This window comes from Microtus oregoni, unplaced genomic scaffold (assembly GCF_018167655.1).
Source record: "Microtus oregoni isolate MIOR12 unplaced genomic scaffold, Mior012 000030F_ref0000283, whole genome shotgun sequence".
Classification (NCBI taxonomy): domain Eukaryota; kingdom Metazoa; phylum Chordata; class Mammalia; order Rodentia; family Cricetidae; genus Microtus; species Microtus oregoni.
In genome coordinates, this window is record NW_024543089.1 from 28,943,205 (window position 1) to 28,969,205 (window position 26,001).

The window sequence follows — 26,001 nt, forward strand, 5'->3', positions numbered from 1 at the left end:
ATTGAAGGATTGGGTACCAAATGTCTCACGGTACCAGCAGTAGAATCAGAAGGCCAGGTGGTTCTTTCCAAATCCAAAGCCTATGTGATGTGACAGTAGGCTTTAGTTGGAAAAAGCTGTAAGAGAAGACTGGCCTTGGGAAATGTGTCCGAATGGAAACAGATAATTGCATGCAGCTAGACGTCTGGCCAGGTGGAATAGGTCAGTGTCTGTACAGTAAAGAATTTATACTCCTGTGAGCTAGGAGAGGAAAACAAATGTATATATTGTTTGAATTATGAATCTGTATTTAAATGTACAAGTCAGTCTCTTTCAAATAGATAAAAGTTAAAATTATAGGAAGATAGCGTTTTCTGTTTATTCAATAAGCAAAACTCCATTTTGAAATGGATAAACAGGATCCTGCTCCTAAAGGAGGGTTGTGGTCTGAATGAGAATAGCATCCATATGCTCATATATTTGAATATTTGGTCCCCAGTTGGTTAGAACTGTTTAGGAGGATTAGGAGATGTGGCCTTGTAGGAATTACGTTACTGTGGGTTTTAAAAGCCCACCCTGTTAGCTTTCCCTGCCTCCTGCTTGCCTGTTCAATTGTAAGCTCTCAGTTCTTCCAGCCATCCTATCCTGCCTTTGCTCTGCTCTTATGGACTTTAACCCTCTGAAACTGTCGGCCCAGTTAAATGGATTCTTTTGTAAGTTGCCTTGGTCATGGTGTTTTGCCACTGAAATGTAAAAGCAGCTGGCAAGAGTAAATTGATAGCACCACTTTGGAGGGAAACGGGCGTTTCTAGTGATGTCAGAGACCCATTGCACAGATAAAGTTGGTGACAGGTTAAACTGTTTGAGAGTTTAGTGACTGCAGCACTATTTTAATAGCAAAAATGAAAATGAAAATTAGGTTCCTGTGAATAAATTGTACCTCTATCTAATATTTATATATTAATGCCATGTTCCTGTTGGGAAAGAATGGCAAAACTTGCTTTATGCCTTAAGGAGATGTCTCCAAGGCACATTCAGAGGGTACCAGCAGAAGAAAGGAGGGGCTGAAGAGTCTGTGCTAGCGGTGTGCCACCTGTTCTCATTGGCTGGAGGCCGAGTTAAGGGCCAGGAAGCAGGGAGACTTCTTTTTTACAGTTCTTGACACTTAAAACTTGTGTGAATTACCTTTTATAGAAAGAAAAGAGACTGGTCTGAGACCTGCTGAACATTTGTCTCTAAAAGAAGAAAATCTAAAAATTACTGATCCAAGAACAGACTACAATAACTTTTTTCAAGTAAGAAAAATTCTGGTTAAGGATGTATGTACTTGTATTGTATACACTGTAGGACTATTTGTTTTTCTGTTTGTTTGTTTGTTTTGGGTTTTGTGACACTCTCTGAAGGTATAATTGAGATGTATGCATTATCAATCTATAATGTAAAACTGGGTGGAATGGGGCTGGAGACGTGCCTCAATGGTTAAGAGCACTGGCTACTCTTCCAAAGGACCCGGGTTTGAATTCCTAGCACCCACACTGCAGATCACAACTGTCTGTAACTACAGTTGCAGGGGATCCAGCACCATCACACAGACATGAATGCAGATAAAACACTAATGCACATAAAAGAAAATTAAAATCTTTAAAAAAAATGCTGGGTTGAATGAACAGATGAAATCACAGAATCTTAACTCAGTTAGAGGGCATCTGCCATCCACTGTGACCAGGTTCAGTACAGCATAATTGCCTCATAACTCCTAGGCCTAGCTTTTGCATGCCACCCAAGTCTCTTCAGGCTGATAGATATGTAAAGTGAATGTGCTTTGTATATTAGGAAAACTAATATTTCATTGGAAAAGTCATATGCAAAAATGTATCAGTTCCTCCACGTGTGTCTCCCCATTTGGGTCCCATGACTTAAAAGCATCCATCTATAAGTCCACAAGATTGTGTCAGGCAGTCTCCTAGGTTCTGGGAATCCACCAGTGAGCAAGGTGTAACCTAGGTTTCTCTCTCCCTTTACCTACCACGCGGCTCCCTTTTTCTTCCTTTCCTGAGACTGGGTGTCACTCTTTTAGATAACCTCATACTCACCGGGTAGCTCAAGCTGGCCTTGAATTTATGACTTTCCCGCCTTAGCATCCTTGGTCCCAGGATTACAGGCATACACCACCACAATGGCACACTTCTATACTCCTTTCTAAAAAAATAATTACCATGGTGGAAGGCAGCGGGATGTAGAAACAATCAAGAAGTGAAAACCCATTCTTGAGATTTTTTTTTAAACATGAAATTGCTTTAATTACACATAATCTGTTTCTTCCAGTATTTGTGTCAGTCTAAATAATGCTTTATTATTTACTCATTTTAGGTTGTATCTGTTAATTTCCGATTATGATAGATGAATCTTTACTTATTTAAACAATTACTATCATTTGAGGGATTAAATAAAAATCGAGTCTTCAGATTTTTATTTCTGTGCAAATTTATTTTGTTTAGCTGAGCCCTGTATTATGATTCCTTTTCCTTATGTGACCTTTGTTTTTTCCTGGAGCAAACTGCTCCGTTTTTTGTTTTCTTCACTGTTACTACTACTAGGATGCCCAAACACGTTTACAAAACGTTTTCTGTTTTCGGTCCATATTTCGAAATGGCACTGCCCGGTTCACCTCTATGCCCCCAAGATCTTCTTCCTCTCATCTCATTCCTCCCCCTATCCAAATCTATACCAGCTCCCTCCATTTTTTGATTTCATGTTTGCCTTAGTTAAGTCCCTGGTTATGCAAGATTATGTCCAACAAGAAATAGTGGATGTTAGATACATTTTTTAGTTTTTACATTTCTGAACTTTTTTCTGTATGGATTCTGAAGCTATTTCTCCATTTCCTTTAATTCTCTTGCTTTTGAGACTTTTTCTAGTAATCTCATGTGGAGGCTTTTATATGTGACTATTTTTTCCCTTTGTAAATTTTGAGAAAATCTAATCTCCTTTCAATCCAGTACAAAGGTGAATAATAGATTTCCTGTAGGCTCCTTTTCATGTTGGCTGTCAATCACTGTTCTTTTCCTTTTTCTCTTAACCGTCTAGGTTGAAGGGTTTTTCCAAAACTTCCCTTTCTTTGGTTCCTTGTACAGGGCTTGGATTCCAGACCTTGAAGACATTAATTTTTTTTCCCTAATTTCATACCAAATGACCGTAGTTTCTGGATGTTATTTGGGATGCCTGTTAACAGTTTCAGCCTTGTGTTTCTTCCCTTACTTTTGTTCTAAGTCGCTGGAATTTTTCTGGAATTCTTAGGCTACGCCAAAATGCCAACTGCTTTTGCAGCCATTTACACCGCGCTAACCAGTTTCTGTCTGACTGCTCTTCCAAACTCTCGGATGTGGTACTCCTGGCTCATTTTATCTAGTAAAATTTTATCTGATTTCCTGTTGTTTACTTATTCGCTGTTATTTTAGTGTTTTACAAAAGGACAAAAATGAAATGTTTTCTCAAACCTTTACAGAAAACTCTGAGTATTACTGTTTTTGAGCTTTTTATTGAGTATGCACTGATCTCCATAACCTTCCCTTGCTCCTTGGGCCACAGTTGCTGAAAGATTGCACAGTCAATGTCAAAGATTGCACACTTATTGCCTTTAATCCCAGTACCGGAAACAGAGGCAAGTGGATCTCTGTGAGTTCAAGGCCAGCTTGGTGTACAGAGCTATAGTGATATTTTATTTATGTTTTAATAAATAAGACTTGCCTAAATATCGGAAGGGCAAAGCTAAGCCACTAGTGGTGGTACACACCTTTAATCCCAGGATTTGGGAAGACAGAGGCAGGTGGATCTCTCTGAGTTCAAGGCCACCCTGGGCTACAAAGGATCAATGCAGAAACACATCCAGGTGGTAGTGCCTCTCACACTTTTGATTGCAGTACTAGGGAGTCATATGCCTTTAATTCCAGTACTAGAGGGAATATAAAATGAGAGGAGAGAGAGGCTTAGTCTACTTAGTCTGCAGTCACCAGTCTTGGTAGATGTAAGACTTCTTTAGTGACTTGCCTGCTTTGCTTGTCTGGTTTTCAGGCTGAACCCCAATTTCTGACTCTGGGTTTTTATTATTAGTGCTACACAGAGCTAGTTCTGGGACAGCCAGGACCCTGTCTCAAAAATCAAAACACAATAAATAAAAAAAAAATTAGGTGTTCAGTCTAATTTCTCTGAAACTGTCAGAACAAAGAGAAGACCCATAGTGATGGCTAGAACTCCAAGGTGGCTCCCAAAATATTGGTGATTTCATTGGTTGCAGTGGTTTCAAAAGAAAAAAAAAAGGGGGGAGTGATACTATTAGGAAGTGTGGCCTTTTTAGAGCAGGAGGAATTATGTCACCGAGGAGCTGGGCTCAAACCATGTCCAGAGAGACAGGCCACTCCTTGTTGTCCATAAGTCAAGATATTGGAACTCTCAGATCCTTCTTTAGCTCCATGTCTGCCTGCATGGTTCCTTGCTTCTCACCATGCCGATCACAGACAAAACCTCTGAACTGTTAAGTGAGCCACCGCAATTAAATGTTTTCCTTTATAAGAGTTGCCGTGCTCATGGTGTCTCTTCACAGCAATAGAAACCCCAAGACAGTGGCACAGCGTTGACATAGTGACCAATCAGAATGTTCTCTCTTGTAGTTGCCAGCCTTCCTCCCACTGCTGGATATTTTGCATTTTACATCTCAATACTGGCAACTGGTTAGGTGAGGTGTGAGCTTTGCCTTTTGCTTTCTGGTGACGCACCGGGGGTCATGCTCTAGCTGGAGGTGGCCTCTGGCTGGTTAGTCAAAGTGAAGCTGTGAACTATAGTGACTTGGGTTGTTGCACTGTTCTAAGTAGTTCAGTAAGGATATGCTTTGATAGTATGGCATATATTAAGAAACAAGGAATTCGCCATTGTGCAATGTTTATAGTTTGTGTCTAGTTATTTCTTCTTAGTTGTATTTTTTATCGATTTCTTTTTTATGACTCTGCTACAGGACTATATCATTTAAAATCTCTTCTAATAGTAGTTTATGATTTTGTAAAACAGACATTCAATCCCATGAAAATGTAAAATAAAGGCACATTCAGAACATTGTCCTCTCAAAGACATGTCCCATCCATATATATATATAATATATATATGCAGATATTTTTACAAATAATATGTTCTCTTTGGGATTGAAATTTATGTCTATTTCCTCAACAATAGTGCTTTAATACTTTCTACAATAGTACACATGTTTACGTAATAAAACCTTAAAATTTAATCCTTATAAAAATGTTAGTTGTACCTGCTATTGTTTATCAAGATCTTGTCTAAGTATCTAAGCATCTTTACTTGCATAGATTTTGTATTCTGCTGGATGAGAGAAGAATATAAATGGTATAACTTGATACATAGCATGCTTTAAAGTTTAGCAAAAGCAGGATGAAGGAACAAGGCAGGATGGAAGTGGTGGGTCTAGAGTAAGGGTTAGAAAGTGTGATCATCAAAGCCTTCTACAGGGTACCACTTGAGCAGAGATCTGGACTGTACCTGGGAGTGATGCATCGACACATCCAAACAGGAGCTTTCCAGAATAAGAGGATACATACTATTCTAAAGGTCCTGAGGATTCACAGTATTGTGTGACGGACGGTACAGGCAGACCCAACAGAATGGAGGGAAGAGTGTCCATGCTATGGCAAGGGGGCAGAAACCAGATGAATTAGCAGTGGGGAGACCCTAGCAAGAAGCTGAAATATCATTTAGCTTTTGAATATTTTTCGTGGTCATGTGCTTATATATTTATCTTGGAATTTACAGAAAAGGAAGGATGTGAGATGGAGGGGGAGGTCAGCCATGGCCAGGCTCTGTAGAAATCTGGGAAGATACCATTTGGCTTATCTTTTGGTCTCCAGTCCTCCTTCAGGACTGTCTTTTGAATGGTATGTGGATGACTAACCTGTGCTAGTATTTTTTTTTTTTAACTTTTTGTAATACTGGTGAAGTAACTTCTAGCCGGCCTTGCACTTAGACAAGCCCTCTCTCACTGATTTGTGCTCCACCCCCAAATGCCCTATTTTTAAAAACAACTATAGTACCAGTTTGAGAATTCCTCTCAAAGGCGACGGTTCCTGATGTTGCTTCACTTCTCATGAGGTGGGTCACAGATGTTCAGAGTCTGAAGGGCGTGGGAAGGAAAGAGCAGTTGTACAAGATCAGTGAGTGGGAGCCAGTACAGCTCAGGCTGCTGGGGGTTTCACTCTGCAGACTGGGACTGAACTGTAATTATGGGCTTGTGTTGTGAGACGGAGAGGGAGGACCAAAAATAAAGCATCACAGAGATGAGCATCCCAGAAGGCCAGCATATGGAGTAGAGCAGCGCCAGGTACGCTAAGGTTGCAGAGCAACCAGATCTCTTCGTACCCATTATGTTTCCTTCTTCCCTGTTTTTTTTTTTTCCTCCAGAGATTTCTGAAATCATTCGAATGGCAGATGTTTGAGCTGAAATGCATGCTGTTTGACTGCCTTTAAAATTGCAGCCTCTAGTTACCTTTGCATTTGGAGCCCAGAAATAGTGTCATAACCACCTGTTTTACGTCCTGTTAATGGTCATTAAAAAAATGCAAGTACTGCTCTACTGCTGGCAGTCGTCATTTACAAAAGGACAGTTTTCCAGGTGGTTGTCTCTGAACCACTGATGTGGCAATCTCTTTTCATAGAGGCAGAATAGGGCTTACTAGATGGGATTGCAGGATAGTACATACACATCAGTTTAATTCATAAAGACATCAGTAGAACACTGAGCAGAGAGGACTTTAGGGTTTGAAGTAGGAAGCTGTATTTCTATGAAAAAGATTTCAGGCTGATGTACATGGCCTCTGTGACATAGACAGCCTCTGAGGAGGGTGTGGGGGTAATATTTATGTAAGGACCACATTGAGGGCTAAGCTGGTGACTAAGGGAATAGAGAACAGGCCTGGAGGTAGCCCCAAGTAACTTTGAGATAAGGGGCAGTGGACATGTCTCTTTGTTATAATGCACTGATATTAGTTTTGATTTGTGGCTGGCTTCCTGGACATAGTCTTTTTCTTCCTTTCCCTCCAGACTAGATTGGTTTGTTTTCTTTTATCACTGACCCTGTAGTTTTAGACTCATAGCATCCTGAGGTCAAGGTGCGGAAACCATCTTATATTAGCTGGTCCTGAAATTTACATATTTGTGAAATCATATCCAGGAAGATGATGTTGCTGGAAAGCCTTTTATCCCTGAGGTGCTGACGCTGAACTAGGTATATATCTGTTTTGAGTTTTAAAGATTTTTATTTCGGGGCTGGAGAGATGGCTCAGTGGTTAAGAGTATTGCCTGCTCTTCCAAAGGTCCTGAGTTCAATTCCCGGCAACCACATGGTGGCTCACAACCACCTGTAATGAGGTCTGGTGCCCTCTTCTGGCCTGCAGACACACACACAGACAGAATATTGTATACATAACAAATAAATAAATAATTATTTTAAAAAAAGATTTTTATTTAATTTAAACATTTTTGTAATTTCATTCATCTTGGTCATTCATTCTTTTTCTACCCCCTTCCACTGCAACCACGCCGCTTATCCCAACAGTCCCCTTCCTGCTATCTTGTCATCTTTTTTTTTTTGTTTGTTTTTGGTGGGGGGGGGGTTGGTTTTTCAAGACAGAGTTTCTCTGTGGCTTTGGAGCCTGTCCTGGAACTAGCTCTTGTAGACCAGGCTGGCCTCAGACTCACAGAGGTCCACCTGCCTCTGCCTCCCGAGTGCTGGGATTAAAGGCGTGCGCCACCACCGCCCAGCTTCTTCTGTTTTATGAACCACTGATCTTAACAAGAGCCACCAGGATAGGCAGCGATGTGATGCTGTCCAATAAAGCATGAACAAGTCACTATCACCTAATACCACTGAAGACAATGACTCTGCCTCCCCAAGGAGACTATCCGCTGTTGAAAGGTCCCAAGGGATACCTCACTACTGATGACCACAGCTAGACAGTGGGTCTGGGAAAGAGCGTTCATTACATATCTTTTCTTTAGTCCAGGGAGGACTGGAGCATGATTTGGTCACAGTATAATGAATGCCAGAATCTGGCTGCTACTAGTTTCATCACAGGGGTTAGGTCAGGTAATCTGTATGGTGAGAAGCAACATGTCAGGAAGGACAGGCCTAATGAGGCTTCAATGGGAGACATGGCTTAGTGGTCAGGGTCTAAATCCAACTGATATTAGCAAGGAGGGAGCAAACCATATAGACCTGCCCTGGTTCCTTTCCCTTTCCTTATTCTGTTGCCCATCCTGTAGACCCCTGAGACAGTTTCCCTTGTGCCATGGAAATGAACATGCAGAGAGGGGACACAATTTCAGGCATCACCAGCTGAGAGGAATAAAAGACACAGAGAATATCAGTTGTAAACAGAAAAGGTTAGGTGTGGCCAAATTCCCCAAGGACAGCCATTTGGCAGGTGATGCTTAAGTGTGAGGACTTTCCCAAGTGAGGTTAAGTGCCCTTGTTGTTAAGAATGACTGCCATGTTCAGAATGACTGCCGATGATGTCCTGCCATCAGAGGTTGCCTCAGCTCTAGAAATGTCAAGGCATCATCTATTCCAGCATCTCACTAAACCTCCATCCTCCAGGCCAGCATCTGTAGAGAAGAGGCTGAGCCTTCATCCTCCAGGCCAGCATCTGTAGAGAAGAGGCTAAACATCCCTAAGACATTTATGGAAACTGTACTCCGATCTTTACTAGTTCTGGATTTTTCTGACAAAGCCAGAATCATGATGTGTGATTTAAAAAAAAAAAAAAAAAACCACAGAAGGACAAGAGTTATAGGAGTCAGGTAGTGGAGTTCTTTCCTTTCCAAGAGTGTCTTCCCCTCCCTACTGACCACGCCCCACTGGCAGGCTTATTTTACAAAGAAGCCAAGCTGTTTGGAAGGCTTAAGCCTAAATATTTGCTCCCCCCACCCCCAAGAAACTTTGCTCAATAAAAGGCCGCTTTGTCAAGCCTGTCCTCCCTCTGTCCAGGAAGTAGCTCTTTGACCACATGAGTGTTTTTCTGGCAATGATGTGGACTGCAGTGAGGTGGTTTCTTACTGTGGATCCTACTCTGGATGCTCATTAGAGTCACAGCTAATGCCGAGTTTGAGCAGCAACACTGTTTGGAATTAATGTTCTCTGTGAGTTTTCTATTAGTATTTAATTTTTGTGCGTCAACACTGACCTTATGGGATTAGTATTAAATAGCGGTCTTCCTGACCAGGTTTCTCTCTTCCCTATGTAACCACCAGGCATGGATTTCAGCTGAACCCAGAGAGGCGCTCAATTCATTGTTCAAGAATGCAGTGTCAGAGAGTGACCTCAGCTGAACACCTGGGAATGGGGGTGATTGTTACAAAGTAGATTTCTCAGCCCACTTTAGTCTTGACAATAAGATGTTTGTTTTATAAACGCTGCACCCTGGGCTATTCTGCTATATGTTCAGAAGGCTTGAAGAAGACAAAGTTTTTTGTTTTATTTTGGTTTTCTTTTCCTTACTGCCACACCCCTAGTGCCAGGGAGAATGCCTACAACGTGTTCTGTATCTGTTGGCTTGGTTAATTATTGGAAACAGCTTCATGTTTCTTAGCCGTCAAGGATTCCATGATCTTGTTAGAACTTAGTTAAAAACAAGAAAAAAAAGTAATTTTAGATGATGGACCAGAACCTCATGGAAATTATCTTAAGTTTAGGATGCTAATATACCTTCTGTTTTCATTATCCAGAACTTTTTTTTTTTTTTTTTTTTTTTTTTTTTTTTTTTTGGTTTTTCGAGACAGGGTTTCTCTGTGGCTTTGGAGCCTGTCCTGGAACTAGCTCTTGTAGACCAGGCTGGTCTCGAACTCACAGAGATCCGCCTGCCTCTGCCTCCCGAGTGCTGGGATTAAAGGCGTGCGCCACCACCGCCCGGCTCAGAACTTTGTTTTATGTCTAGCACAAAGCAAGTAAATGCTTAAAGGCCACAAGTTGGAGTCCTGGCTTTCAGATACCATCTTTATAAGGTTGCTTAGAAATGAGGAGCTTGTATGTTACGTTGACCTTTATATTTGTGCTCTTTTGGTTAAGTAAGAGAAGGCTACTTAGAGATGCCAAGTAACTTGTGTCTGTTTGTAATAGTGATTCTTGCCTTTTTCTCCCTACGATGAGCTAACTGAATGCCTTCTAAAAATATTACTATTGAAGTATTTTACATTATGAGCAAACCATCGGAATGGACTGTTGTCTTTTTTTTTCTTTTTCTGAATCTTTATTACTTTTTTAATATAATAATGTCCAGTTACATCAATTTTTATGCAAATACCACAATTCCACCTTTTCTTTTTTTTCCATTTTTTTATTGAGAAAAGGAGAAAAAAAAAACAAGTTTCCACCTCCTCCCAGCCTCCCATTTCCCTCCCCCTCCTCCCACCCTTCTCCCCCTCCTCCCACCCTTCTCCCCCTCCCCCCACTCCTCTCCCCATCCCTCCCAGTCCAAAGAGCAGTCAGGGTTCCCTGCCCTGTGGTAAGTCCTAGGTCCTCCCCTCTCCATCCATTTCTAGGAAGGTGAACATCCAAACTGGCTAGGCTTTTGGCACTATATGGCTTATGTTTTTGGATCTGAAAGTACCAGTTTTTTGAGTCTCATCAGCTCATTTTCTTTTTACTACACAGCATCCCAGTATCAACTATTTTGAGTGTCTTTGCTATTGTGTTTTCCCTCCCTCCCACCTTCCCTCCCTGCCTCCCTCACTGTCTCCCTCCCTCTCATTTTCATAGTCTAAGGTGTAAAGATGACAAAGTATCCTTTTACTGGACATAGTTTCTGGGGTAGGGGGACAACTAGCAAATATCGAGGATAAAAGCTTTATTAAAACCTTTAAACATTTGGACTTATTTTTAAAAGGATGCTGAGTGTAGATAGCTTTAATCTTGCCTTTGTAGTGAGAAAGGTATTCAAGAGGAGTGAAGTCTTAACAGAAAAAAAGTTGGTCATCCTTCTAGGGGAGGAGGAATATTGTCAAAGTTGTTTCTGAAATTAAAGCAATAAGATTCTGTTTGTTTCTGTTTTGTTTTTTTTTTTTTTTTTTTGCAATGTGCCCTGTAGATACATGGGTTCTCTCTCTCTCTCTCTCTCTCTCTTCCGCACCTCTCTCCCCCTCCTTCTTTTTGGTATTTTTGAGTCAGGAACTCGCTATGTGGCCCAGGCTATCCTGGAACTCAGAGTGTAGACCAGGCTGGCCTTGAATTCTCTGAGATGAACTCTGCCTCCTAGTGCTTAAAGGCATGTGCCAGCATGCTGGGTTTGGGTCTCCTTTCAAAGAGGAAGTGTTCTCATGCTTGAAATCCAACCATTCAGATTTTGACTATTTTAGGCTTTGGTACTTAATCTTTGGGTTTCTGGCACTAGTTATCCTTGTGTGATGCATGTACCCCTGATAAATAAGGACCGTCATATGCGTGTTGATGCAGCCTCTTAGGATAAACAACACAGCTCTAATTTAAAATGAAAATTAAAGGCTAACTTCCAATGACTTTTTGAAAATTAATATTTTTGGTTCAAATTCTCTACAATTTATTAAGAGATTATGTGAAGTATGAACAGTTTTTTGGGCTGCCCTTAGTCTATAACAATTTAGTATGCAATTTGTGTAATATGTTTTAAATGATGCCCAAAACACAGTAAGAAAAAAATTAAAATAATTTTTTTATTTCATTAAATACTTTTACTTCCTGAGATTTAATTTCACGGGATTGCATAACAACATTCATGATTAATCATGAACAAAAACAAAAACAAAAAAACTAAAAATAAATTCTGAGAACCATTTTGTTCCTAACCTGATTCCCCTTTATTGTCCTTACTGCAAGATAACACAGATCAAGCATGGCTGCTGTGCCATTTTGTGCACTAACTCATTAAGAAAAGTCTTGTTTGTTACTATGGTGTTCTCAGTGGAACCTGGTGTCTGAGGTGTGGCACGATTAATAAAAACCCAGAGACAGAAATTGGGGTTCAACTTGAAGATCAGAAGAGCAAAACAGCCAGCCAATGGCTCTTACCTCTACCTCAGTTCGAAATGGAGATCCTGCCTCCAGGATCTGAGAATGAGATGGTGAGGGAGACCTGTCTCCTCCAGCCTTATAATCCTCTCTAGGACTGGGATTAAAGGCATGCTCCACCCAGTTTCTATGGCAAACTAGTGTGGCTACTGGGATTAAAGGTGTGTGTCACCACTGCCTGGTTTGTAAGACTGACCAATGGGGCTGTTTTACTCTCTGAACTTCAGGCAAGCTTTATTTATTAAAATACAAATGAAATATCACTACACTGATGGGATATGCACACAGAAATTGATAACACGTTACAAGTTCCAACACTGGACACATGTTTGAGTTTGTACTTTTATTGTACTACACAGCATACTGGTTGTGTGATAGACAGAAATGACACTTTACTGAATTTAAAAGTTCATATTTGAATAGAGCAAATGGGCAGGCAGCTGTTACAATAAAAAGCCGGTATTTCTGGGTGCGGCGAGAGGAAAGACAAAGCTGAACTATGAAAGATTAAATGTTGGTTCAGGCGGAAGTATTGCAAACAGAAGAAAGTAGTTTGTTGGCCTGAGAACTTGGCATGTTCTAGCAGTGATAAATGATTCTATGTGGCAGGTGTATCTCAGCCAGGTAGAGAAGACGTGATTGTGTGTGTGTGTGTGTGTGTGTGTGAGAGAGAGAGAGAGAGAGAGAGAGAGAGAGAGACAGACAGAGAGAGAGAGAGAGAGAGAGACCCTTCATCTTCTTTCACAGAAGAATGTTGTGATGACGTTAATCACTTTGACCTTCTTGTGAATTTGAAACAGAGGAATTCTATAGATACAAGAGATCAGTTAAAACGGGACTATAATTATTTGGAGAAGAAGTGTTAAAACCTTTACTCACTCTATGATGATTATCAGCAAATTCCAGTGTTAACTTGTTTTTAAAAACAGAGGCTGGCTAGGTAGCCCAGATGGGCAGGCTCTCACACTTAGTCCTCTTGCTCTGCAGTGAAGAGGGCAGTGTTTCCCAGCTAACATCATCCTCTCCAGCCTAAACACAATTTTAAAATGTGTTTCTTGTGGTGCTCGGCTAAAGCTCAACACATAGGAATAAGTTTTAGAGCCCTGAAGAAGTTTCCAATGATGATTTAGTTGAGTTTTATTTAGTAGTTAGTACCATACTTTCTGCTGAAAACTGTTTTTCGTGTGTGTGTGTGTGTGTGTAGTTTTGTGCATGTGTGTGATGTGTGCATATGGTGTGGATGTGTGCATGTGTGTGTGTATGTGTGTGTGCACCTGTGTGTGTGTACTCACAGGTAATGACAGCTCCTTGCATACTTTCTACTTTAGGCTTGTCTTAGGGTTACTATTGCTGTGAGGAGACACTATGACTACAGCACCTCTTATAAAGGAAACATTTAATTGTGATGGCTCTCTTACAGTTCAGAAACTCACTCCATTATCATCATGGTGGGGAACATGGCAGAAGGCTGGCAGGCAGCATGGTGGTGGAGAAAGCCAAGTGTCTTGCAGGCAACAGAAAGTCAATTGACTGTCAAACTGAGTGAAGCTTGAGAAAAAGACCTCGAAGTCCACCCCCACAGTAATTCACTTCCTCCAATAAGGCCACACTTCCTAATAGTGCCGTTCCCTTTGGAGGACATTTCCATTCAAACCACCACATTCCACTCCCTGGCCTGCAAATGCTTATAGCCATATCATAATGCAAAAATGCATTCAGTTGAACTACAAAAGTCCCCATAGTCTATAACAGTCTCAAATTTATTTCAAGAGAGGCATTACAATCTCCTAACTATAATTACCTGTAAAAATCAAAAAGATCACATACTTCCAACATATAATGGCATAGGATACACATTACCATTCTGAAAACACAGGGAAGGAAGCATAGCAAGGAAATACTGGGCCAAAGCAAGACCAAAAACCATCTGAACAAACTCCAAACTCTGCATCTCCATCTCTGATGTCAAAATGCTCTCCACATCTTTTTGGCAGGCATTCCACAACCCTGGCATCTTCAATATCTTGGATTCGCCAAGGCAATGCAGTCTTCAACTTCATAACTTGATGCACTACTAGGCCTCCGTTCAGAGACACCTCTGATTCATGCCTGGCCTCAGCAGCTTTCTTAAGGGTTGGAGGCAAATTGAATAATTGGTTTCTTCTTTTTTTTTTTTTGAGAGAGGGTTTCTCTTTGTAGATTTTGTGCCTCTCCTGGAACTAGCTCTTGTAGACCAGGCTGCCCTCAGACTCAGAGATACACGTGCCTCCGCCTCCTGAGTGCTGAGATTAAAGGCATGTGTCACTGCTTGTCTGTCTCGTTTCTTCTATCAAATCACATGACCAAAGCTGCCAAGTTCTGCTGCTTACTGGGCCTGGAACATGGCCCCCTTTTTAATTACATCTTCATAAGCTTACTGTTCTCCTTCACTGCCTAAACTTGGATGTTCTTGAACTTGCTCTTTAGACCAAGCTGGCCTCAAACTCAGAGATCCACCAGCCTCTGCTTTCCCAGTGCTAGGATTAAAGGTGTGTCCCATCACATCTGACTTTAAACTTTTCTTTAATTCCTTTCCAAAAGTTTGAAAATTAGCTGGGTAAGATCTTGCCCCATGGTCACCACTCCCTATATTTCATTTCTTAATCTGTTTATCTTCTTGAGCACAGAATTTACCTTTATTCCTTATTCTGGTGCTCTTTTTCTCCTCACATATTTTTCTTCTCTGAGCTTACTCCTTTTCATTATATATCTTCATTAGCGTTGACACTAGTAACCACAGCACAGAATCTATACGAAGTTGTTTTTAGATTTCTCTGCCAGGGGAGTCAATCCAAAACTCTTCACTCTAGCTGCAGGCAGACTTTTCAAATAAGGACAAGAAACAGGTACATTCTTTACCAAAATATCACAGGAACGATCTCTAGGCAACATACAAAAATTCTCCTCTGAAACCTCTTGAGTAAGCTGAGCCGCTCATAGTTCAACTAAGTCTTAGCACCACTGTCTTCCATGTTCCTGCTGGTATCGCCCATTAAGCAATGCTTAAAGCATTCTTCTGCTTTCTAAATCCAAAGTATCAAAGTCTAAATTCCTCCAACCAAAAACATGTCCAGGCCTTTCCCAGTCACTGTAACCTACTTCTGTCTTGGTTAGGGTTACTATTACTATAAAGAGATGCCATGACCATGGCAACTTTTGTCAAGGAACAACTTAATTATGATGGCTGGCTTACAGTTCAGAATCCCAGGCCATTATCATCATGGCGGGGAGCACTGTGGCAGCCGACAGGCATGGTGCTGGAGAAGTAGCCAAGTGTCCTACATCTTGCAGGCAACAGGAAATTGACTGTCAAACTGAGTGAAATTTGAGAAAAAGACTTTAAAACCTACCCTCACAGTGACCTACTTCCTCCAGCAAGGCCACACCCACTCCAGCAAGGCCGCACCCACTCCAGCAAGGCCGCACCCACTCCAGCAAGGCCGCACCCACTCCAGCAAGGCCACACCCACTCCAGCAAGGCCACACCCACTCCAGCAAGGCCACCCGATCTAATAGTGCCACTCCCTTTGAGGGCCATTTTGTTCCAAACCACAAGACTGAAGCTGTGTATTCAGCAGAGCTTTCATACTAGAATAATTTTTACTAGTTTTCTTTACAGTCTTCACCAGGACGGTATATTTTATAGGAAGGACTCTCAAAACTCAGGTGTGCCTGACCTTTTGATTTTGTAGCATGACTTTGTCATTGCAGAGTTCTTGCATAAGAGCTGAATGTGTTAAAATTGCATAAGAATGACAAAAGTTAAAATGTGTTAAAAGAAAACCCTATCCTACTGCACGTACTGGCTTTGTGGGAGCCTAGGCAGTTTGGATGCTCACCTTACTAGACCTGGATGGAGGTGGGCGGTTCTTGGACTTCCCACAGGTCAGGGAACCCTGATTGCTCTTTGAGCTGCTGAGGGAGAGGGACTTGATGGGGGAGGGGGAGGGAGATGGGAGGCGGTGGCGGGGAGGAGGCAGAAATCCTTAATAAATAAATAAATTTAAAAAAATAAAAAAAATTAAAAAAAAGAAAACCCTGATAACATTTTAAGTAAGTTTTCAATTTTGTGTCATAATACATATGAAGCTTATCTTGGCCACAGGCAGCCCATGCAGGTTAAAGCTGCATATTGGAAATGAAGTTTAGGAAAATTTTTGGAAGTGAGTTGTGTGATGTTTTACTCTTCTGGCATTTTGAGGGGCCCACCATCCAGCTCCCAAATAAATCACACACAGAGGCTTATTCTTAGATATGAATGCCTGGTCTTAGCTTGGCTTGTTTCTTGTCAAGCTTTTCTTAAGTTATCCTGACTACCTTTTGCCTCTCAGCTTTTATCTTTCTCTATTTCTGTATACCTTTATTTGCATCTTTCTCTGGCTTGCTGTGTAGCTGGCTGGCCCCTGAGTCCTCCCCTCTTTGTTCTCTTGCTCCTTTTCTTTTTCGTTTCTCCTTCTGTTTATACTCTCTACCTGCCAGCCCGCATACCCTTGCTCTTGCCTTGCTATTGGCCACTCAGCTCTTTATTAAACCATTAGTTGTTTTAGACAGGCATAGAATCAGAGCTTCACTTCATTTTATTTTTTTAAAAAACGCGGCATAAGCAAAAGTCACATATCTTAAAATAATATTCCCCAACTTTCCCCCTTTTCTCTTTGTAAACAAAAGTGAAAAGCTTTAACTTTAACATAGTAAGCCTGCGTAGAATAAGAATAATTATCAAGTAAAGATTACATTCACAGTGTGCTCAATTCCAATTCTTTGGTGTCTAGTAAATTTATGAAAATATAATCTATCCTATCTTAGTAAATCCCAAATTTTATACCTAACTTACTTTCTATCTTATCTAAGAAAAACCACAACTATAACTATATCATCTTCAACTTTACCAAAGGCACCAGAAGAATATAATATTATTTAAATAAGCAAAAAATACATTGCAAACAACTTCTAAAAACCCTAGAAATGACAGAGACGTCTGACTGCCTGGCCAGTCACCCAAAGTTCCTTTGTAACATTGGGACATTCATCTTCAGCCTACAGGCCCGTATTATTTGGCAGACTTTTCAATGAAGTAGGAAATTTGAAAGACTGTTTCCCCTATATTGGCAGTTTATCAGTCACTCTCCTCTGTGTCCTGCAGAATGTCTGGCAGTTTCTTCTGTGAAGCAGGAACAGTGAATGAGCATCCTGTCTTGTTTTGGCAAAGTGTGCAGCAGTCACTTTCCTGTGGGTCCTGCATGTCCTGTCTGCACAGCACATAGTCAGCAATCAAAGACAAGCACAGTTTCTTTGCTCATGGCTAGCCTTGCCACAATGATAGCAAACTCCGTAAGGAGTTTCTTCAATGCCCGTATCTTCTCTGAAGAAAATTGGTGCTGCCAGCAGCAGATGTATGCCATTGTCATGAAAAACTTTAAATTAACAAAACATTTTAAATGCCATAGTCTATAGGTCTTTGATGTATTTGAAGATCATTTATTTATCTAAAATATATCTCTATATGATCTGGAAAACATACCCAGCAAATATGCAAATTTGATTGTTATAGATGACTAACTACTGACCTGTGTGTTTCTTGATTATCCTAAATAGTTCATAAAGTTTTCAAAAACTAGAGCTTTACCTTACGTTATTAAATGAACAACCTAGGTACAATACCTTAAATAAGAGCAGAAACATATGTGTGTGTGTGTGTGTGTGTGCGCATGCATGTGCGTGTGTATGTGTTGTAACAAAAATAACCTAAATAACCTAAACTTTTATCAATATACAAAAAAACCTAATTTTATTTTGGCTCTTGAGACAGGTTTCTCAGTAACTATGGCACCAGTCCTGGAACTTGCTCTGTAGACCAGGCTGGCCTTCAACTCACAAAGCTCTACTTGCCTCTGCCTCCTGAGTACTGGGATTAAAGGCATGCACCACTATTGTACAGCCAAAATTCTTTAAACAAGAGTAGAAACATATACAGTGTGTTGAAACAAAAATAAACTTAAGTTTTTATCAACATACGAAAGTTCTTTAAACAAGAGTAAAATCATACGTAAAGTGTTATAAAATTGACTTTGAATTTGCACCCATATACCAAAATCCATGCCAATGCAAAAATATCTGAGACTAATAGTTGTCTTTTTATGTTATGCTCCTATATGCCCCTAAATATAACAAACATCCATGACCCACAAAATAGCCGAAAACCACCTACACCCCTTTTCTCTTGTGAATGTGGATGTTATGTTCTCTAGACTGCTTCCTGCTGAATGTGGGTGAAGTATTTTTAGGGTCTTAGAGAGAAAATCTGAGATAATGGCCAAGTCCTGAGAAGACCAGTTATAATGTTTGTTGATAAATATCACCTGTCAAGTTTAAGGAGGTCTCTCCTGACCAAACCACATCCAAATTAACCTGGAACAAATCCACAGCCTCTTGTTTCTTGTGCAAAGAAAAGGAAAACCTCTCCTCAAAAGCAGTTTTGCTTTCCATCTGACAATTTTTTTTCACGTTTTAAAGTTAAACCAGCCTAGATAATTTAAGAATGCTTTATTTCCGCAGTCCCTCTTTCAATTCCAGGTCTCTTTGCAGCTGCCCTGTGCTTTTCAGCAATCAAAAAATTCAAAACCAACACACTAGAATACAGAAACCAGACTCCCTGTGTTTTTTCCATCATTATGTGGCTTTTTTCTTTTACATTACTTTTACCATCTCTTTAAGTACTTTATTATTTCTAATCCATTTATTTTTTTCAATGACTGTCCATTTTCTTAAGCCTATGCACATTCTAAAACATACTTAAACCTGTTTAGAGATTTTTGTTTTGTTTTGTTTTTGTTTTTTGAGACAGGGTCTCTCTGTGTCATAGCCCTAGCTGCCCTAAAACTAGCTCTTGTAGACCAGCCTGGCCTCAAACCCACAGAGATCCACCTGTCTCTGCCTCCCAAGTGCTAGGATTAAAGACCTGTGCCCCCACTGCCGCCTGGCTTCTGTTAGAGGTTTTTACTCTGGACCTCTTTTACTGTGTACCATTAGCCAGTTTGGGCCGCAGGAGCAAACTGTTAAAGCTGTTCCTGAATCATCTTGTGCTCTAGCGACCGGCTCCACGCACTCTCAGGTGGATGATGATGAGAGCCAAGCCTAAATTTTGCGGGCTGGTCGGAGGTGTGTTACTGAGAACTGCATTGAACTTTTCTAGGTATGGAAGCTGGTACCTGCGTTACCACAAGCACATTTTACTTACTTAGCTCGTTTCTATTTAGCTCTGCCGGCTAAACAGCACTACCCCTTAAAAGAGTTGTGTACTTCCCTGCCCCCCAGCTTTTTGAGAATCTACATGGAAATATGGGCCCACATTAGAATGCCAAAATGTTGTATGATACTTTACTGTTTTGGCTTTTGGAGGGGCCTCCCACCCAGCTCCCAGATAAATCACACACAGAGGCTTATTCTTAATTATGACTGTCTAGTCTTAGCTTGGCTTGCTTCCTGCCAGCTTTTCTTTTTTTTTTCTTTTATTTCACATGCATTGATATTTCGCCTCCATGTATGTCTATATGGGAGTGTCAGATCTCCTGGAACTGGAGTTACAGAAAGTTGTGAACTGTCATGTGGGTTCTGGGAACTGAACCTGGGTCTGATGGAAGAGCAGACAGTACTCTTACCTACTGAGCCATCTCCCCAGCTTTTCTTAAATTATCCTGACTACCTTTTGCCTCTGGGCTTTTATCTTTCTCTATTCCTGTATACCTTTCTTTACTTCTTTCTCCATGGCTGACTGGCACCTGATGTCCTTTTCTCCTTGTTCTCTTTCTCCTCTTCTTCCTCGTTTCTCCTTCTATTTATACTCTCTTCCAGCCCCGCCTATCCTTGCTCCTGACTTGCTATTGGCCATCAGCTCTTTATCAGGCCATCAGGTGTTTTAGACAGGCAAAGAATCAGAACTTCACAGAGTTAAACAAATACAGCATGAACAAACGCCATACACCTTTAAATAATATTCCCCAACAGTGGGGTATTAAATTAAACAATTTAGTTAATTATTCTGTAAGCTATTGAAGATAGAGTTCCGTGGTTCATTTACAGGGTCAGCACAGTCAGTATTATCCTGAGCTGATTTTTACAGTGTGCCAGTTTCTAAATGGATTTTGACAGTTTATAATCTTTGGCTTGAGCTTAAGTAGACTAGTATCACTTTATGTGTAATTAAAATAAAAAGAAAGAAAACTGTGAAATATAAATATCCTTGTGACAACAGGTAAGGTTAGTAAAAACTTTTTAAAAAGAACCCATTCTCCTTTAAAACTGCAATCCCTGATATATTCTTATTTTGTGTAATATATGTTACAGTTCTGTATTCGATATTCATTCTCATTTTTGACAACTTCATGCATGTAGCTAATGTGTTTTGATTACATTTCCCCCCACATTATTCTCTTCACTTCTGCTGCCCACCTTCCGCTTTCTAACTACTTCTCCTTTCATGTCTCTTTGGGGAATGTTGAAATTATTTAGGCTTGCTTATGTGAGCATGGTTGGGAGGTGTCAATAATACTTTCTGTTTTTCTGCCCATAGACTTTTCCTTGTGTTGAACCCACAGCTGACATAGTTATCATTTTTTACATATTTACTTTTTACTTATATTTAACATTTGAAATATTTAAGGGCATAGCTGTATATCTGTGTCCTTATATTCCTGCATAGACTCTTGAATTTAGGAAATTATAATCCAGATTTTCTTCCAGGTATTGATGCCCTTTGTCTTTGACTACCACTGTTAATTCCTTGGATATTCTCCAGAACAGCACTGGGGTTTATGGGTAGAAAAGTCTGTTGAGCACAGGTTGCTTCTTCCCATCTCATCTGCTCTGGGATTGGTCTCCATCTGATCTGAGTTTCTGGTGCAGTTCCGTTGCTGCATCGATAGTGAGCATGGGTCCATGGTCACAGTGGATATGCTTGTCCCGTCTCAGGGTTCTAAAGTCTTCACACCAAAGTCAGGACAAAGAAAGGTCACATTCTGAAACGGGTTGAACCAGTTCTTCATGGAGTGGCATCCTTTAACCTCTGTTCCCATTCTCATCTGCTACAGGATTCCCTCTGCTCATCCCAAGTTGTGTGCTCTGGTGTTAAACTAAAACAAAACACGGTTCCCCAAAAGGACTGTATTCTTGGACTCCCTGCCTTCAAACCTCCCTGGGCGGTACTGTGTGGAGCATGCAAAAGCTATTGTTTGTTCTCCGCTCCATAGTAATTGTTCATTCAACAGCTGAAACATTTAACAGATGGCATTGTTAACGACTGTGCACCGGTCTCCCCAGATAGTTTTGTGAAGACCCAGACTTGCCTATCTTGACATGCTAAAAACCAAGCACTCTCACTGATACATGGTAGACAGTTATAATGGTCTTCATTGGAGGTATTCAGATTGTCAGGGATTAGAAAAATAAAAAAACGTAGTATAGGCATGGATGCATTTAGATTTAAGATGTATATCTGCTGGTAGCTATGGGCAATGCCGTTTAATTTTTGGTGTCATTTCTTGGAGCATGTGTGAGTGTTCCACACAAGACAATTGAAAGTGACTGCCCTAAAATTTGAGTTACATAGGTGCTATCTCAGACAATTTGGGGCCAGATAACTCCTCATCTAATTTTTAACAGCCACAGAATTCACCCTGTGAGACTACATATGTTTATATAATGTTTTGCTGAATAGAAATATTACTCAGCACAGACATTAAAATAATATCAGGCTTTGGAGAACCTTAATATAAACATTCAGAGTGGTTGCACTTTTTAGCGTTAGACGAGTGGTGTACCAGCTCTTTGTCTGGCCCTGCCGTTGTGTGATGTGATCATCGGTATAAGACAACAGGTAACATAATACGTTCACAGACGTTTCGGAAGCCTGGGTGAGCAAGATTGAATGTGCTTTTCCAAGCATAGATTCCAATCAGCCTATTCCCAGGGCTCTCCGATCATTGCAGATTAACGACCTTTTAATTCTTGTTTTAAATAAACTGTGTGTTGAATAATTTTAATTTCAGAAGACACTGTGGTTTTTGTTTTTCAGTGTTGAAAATGAACCCTTGAGCTCACCCCAGAAAAAGGGAAATACGCTTTCATCAGAAGCAGTAAAGGTATGGTTTAAATGATTGTTTATAAATTATACGGTATAACACCAAGGACAGTTTACATTTCTGCATATTTTTCCTTTTAGGTTTTCGTTTTATATGTATAGAAGAGCATGCTTATTTTACATTGTTAGGGTATCTAACCTAGCCCTGTACTGGCTCCGTGAGATGGGAACTCACGAATTTTGAGAAGGTTGCACTGGCTGCAGTGTGAGCGTCAGTTGAGGCATTTAGATGTTGGTGCCTGTGTCTTTAAATATCTAAATCAGAGCATATGAATTTCATCGTCTCTTTTCCAATGGAGATTTTAAAGATTAAGTTGCCTTTTCTGGAATGATAAAGACACCTCAGAGTGCTTTGCGGAAGTACAAATTAATATGTCAGGGCTATGGTGTGAGGGATGTTTGGCTAGCTCATGTTTAAGCCTGCTGGGCACTACAGAACGAGCCCAGCAATGTACAAGCTATTTACCCATCTGCACAGTTGCCAGTGAGTGATGGAAAACTATTGACCTTTTCAATTTTCCTAAGTGGCTTTCTAGGAAATTGGATTTTTTTGGGGGTTATTTGAACAGTTTTGTCACCACAGTTGTGGCTTTGGGTACCAGTTGCTTTATTTATATTTGATTTGTGACAGTCAGTCAGTTGGTTCCATCTGGGTATTTTAGATTAAATTAACCTTACTAGCAGGAGAATAGAAAGTTACCTAAATTTTCTGTTACGTTTTTTAACATGTTGAAAATGTTATAGAGTGTTCGTGTCCTACACTAAGAAAGTTAAGGCGTGCGTACTTCCTGTTTTCTCAGTGAAAGTGGAAATGGTCTTTGCTTTATTGAAAGAAATAGGTGAGGCTCCCTATTGCATGCTTGAGTTTGGCTACTAAGTCTTGCTCATTTTTTTTTCTTTTTGCTGATTTATATCTTTTTCTAGTCAGGGTCTCACTATGTAACACAGGCGGTGTCTGTGGTCCCCACCCAGGCTTCTGACTGTTGGGATTGCAATATGCATTGCGATGTCTAACTCCACTCTCGGGCTTTCTAACTTCTTCCACCTACTTCTCTTCTATGGACAATGCTTGGCCACCCTGCTGATGCACTGTGACATGGGCTCTGTGACTTTTTCTCTCTTATTTAGTCACTGAGAGTTTGCCTGCACAAGATTCTCACTTCTGATGCTATGCTTGAAATTTTACCCTTTTGTTTCATAGCTTCTTCTGAGATTTCAAACTTTGAGGATTCTTTTTTTTTTTTTTTTTTTTTTTTTGGTTTTTTGAGACAGGGTTTCTCTGTGGCTTTGGAGCCTGTCCTGGCACTAGTTCTTGTAGACCAGGCTGGTCTCGAACTCACAGAGATCCGCCTGCCTCTGCCTCCCGAGTGCTGGGATTAAAGGCGTGCGCCACCACCGCCGGGCTTCTTTGAGGATTCTTTGACTACCAATTCCTGTCTAACCCGTCTCTCAACGGCTAGTTGCTTCTACACTGTGGATCTTCATCAGCCCTTTCTACTTTCTTGGTTTCCTGTTCTCTTGGTCTCTGCGTTATTTCCCTACTCTGCCTACATCCACCCACCACCTATACTTTCAGTCAGCAGACTTGGATAAAGTCAACCTTTAATTTCCAGGAGTCCAATCTTCTATCTCCAGAGACTGGCTGTAACAGTCTTCTTTGCATTCCTAGTGTTTGATTTTGAGCACCCAGGGGTCAGTTGCATAAATGCTACTCATAGTCATGAGATTATTCAGGGTTGCTTGTTTATGGGGCATCCACTTCATCCATGATAGGAACAACACAGGGCACTCTTTGCAGCAACATTATGCTCCATAAAACTTGTTTCTCTTTCTTTCTGTCTTTGTCTTTCTTCCTTCCTTCCTTTCTTTCTTACTTTCTGTCTGTCTGTCTGATTTTCTTTCTCTTTTTTGGTCTTTCGAGACAGGGTTTCTCTGTAGCTTTGGGTCCTGTTCTGGAACTAGCTCCTGCCTACCAGACCAGCCTCAAACTCACAGAGATCCTCCTGCCTCAGCCTCCTGAGTGCTGGGATTAAAGGTGTGCACCACCACTGTAGTAATAAGGGCAGCGGGGCTGCGTTCCCAGCACCCCAGCCACCTGCTCGGCTAGCTTATGCCCCAAAATAATTACACAGACACTGTATTCTTTTAAGCACTGCTTGGCCCTTTAGCTCTAGCACTTACAGGCTAATTCTCACATCCCTATCAACCCATCTCTAGTAATCTGTGAGAACCGGTCTTACCGGGAAGATTCTAGCCTAGTCCATCCTGGTTCGGAGCTTCATCCTGGGAGCGGGGCATGGCGTCTCTCTCAGGCGTCTGCTCCCGAGAGAGCTGTGGAGTCTCTGAGCTCACTTCCTCTTCCTCCCAGCGTTCTGTTCTGTTTACTCCTCCCACCTATCCTCTAACCAATAAAATGGGCCAGGGCAGTTCCTTTATTAGCCAATGACCTTCCTCCATCATTTCCCCTTTTTCGGTTTAAACAAAAAAAAAGCTTTAACTTTAACATAGCAAAATTACATATAACAAAACAGTTATCAAGTAAAAGTTACAATAATCTTTATCATAACTAAGGAAAACTATAACTAACTATTCTTAACTCCATCAAAGACTCCGGAAAGATATAATATTACCTAAGTAAACAAGAACTAAGAAACTTCAAACTCTAGAAATGACAAAGACATCTCGCTGCCTGGACAGTCACCCAAAGTTCTTTTGTACCGTTGAGGCATCCATCTTCGGCCTTCAGGCCCATGGTATCCAGCAGACATTTCCATAAAGCAGGAAAATTCAAAGTCAGTTCAGTCACTATCTGTTGTGTCCTGCAGAATGTCTCGCAGACTCTTTCAAAATGAATCAGGAACCCCGAAAGATCATCTCACCTTAGGCAAGTTCAGTAGTCCTCTCTCTGCGGGTTCTCTGTGTCCAGTTTATGCAATAGTCCAGGCAAGAGCAGTTTCTTGCCCAAATGGCTATCAAACTCCATAACGAGCCTCTTCGATGCCCATCTTCCTCTTGAAGTAGATTGGTGCTGCCAGGAGCAGAGTGTCTCATTGTCATGAAAAGTCCTCAGTTATTAAAACATTAAATGTCCTATTCTGTAATCTTTGAAAGACATGAAGAATGTCTATCTAAAATATATCTCTATATATCTAGAAAATCTAACTAACATGACTACAAACTTGACTATTATGATTATCTATTAACTACCTATATACATTACATTTTTAAATGAACTACACAATCACAATACCTTAATCAATATCAGAAATACATATACATTTAACAAAATTGACCTTAAATCGCTATCAATAAAGCAAAATCTATACTAATGCAAATTATTCATATCTATATCATATCCCCCTTTAAATGTAAAAGAACATTTATAAACATTTTTTGGGAATTTGGGCGCAGTTATTTCTCTCCAAACTGCTTCCTGCTGAATGGGGGCGTCGTTAATTTGGTCTTTCATGGTATAACCTGTGTGCTAGTTTCATCTCAGTTGGCAGTTGAGCAAAGCAATTTTTTGAAGGCGTTCACACCAACCCTTCAGGAGGGCGTGGTCCATCATACCAAATCGGAATAGAAGAAATGAACAGGGTCTCATCCTCTGTGAAAACAAAATAAGAAACTCCTTTCCAAAGTATCATATCCTTAGATCCAAATTCATAATATCTATGTTGGATTAGTTCAGCAGTATTTATAAATAAATATCTTTTAGCATCTGTTTCTCCTTCCTCAGCATTTAAAC

At 40.6% G+C, this 26,001-nt stretch overlaps 1 protein-coding gene across 1 annotated transcript in view; it reads left to right on the forward strand.

The window, feature by feature from the left end:
* The window catches only part of Crybg3 (crystallin beta-gamma domain containing 3), a 118,836-nt gene that overhangs the window by 7,078 nt on the left and 85,757 nt on the right, over window positions 1-26,001 (forward strand). Inside the window, exon 2 of the mRNA XM_041678460.1 lies at window positions 22,188-22,254. Within this exon, the coding sequence (XP_041534394.1) occupies window positions 22,188-22,254 (67 nt within the window). The remainder of the gene's footprint in view (window positions 1-22,187; window positions 22,255-26,001) is intronic.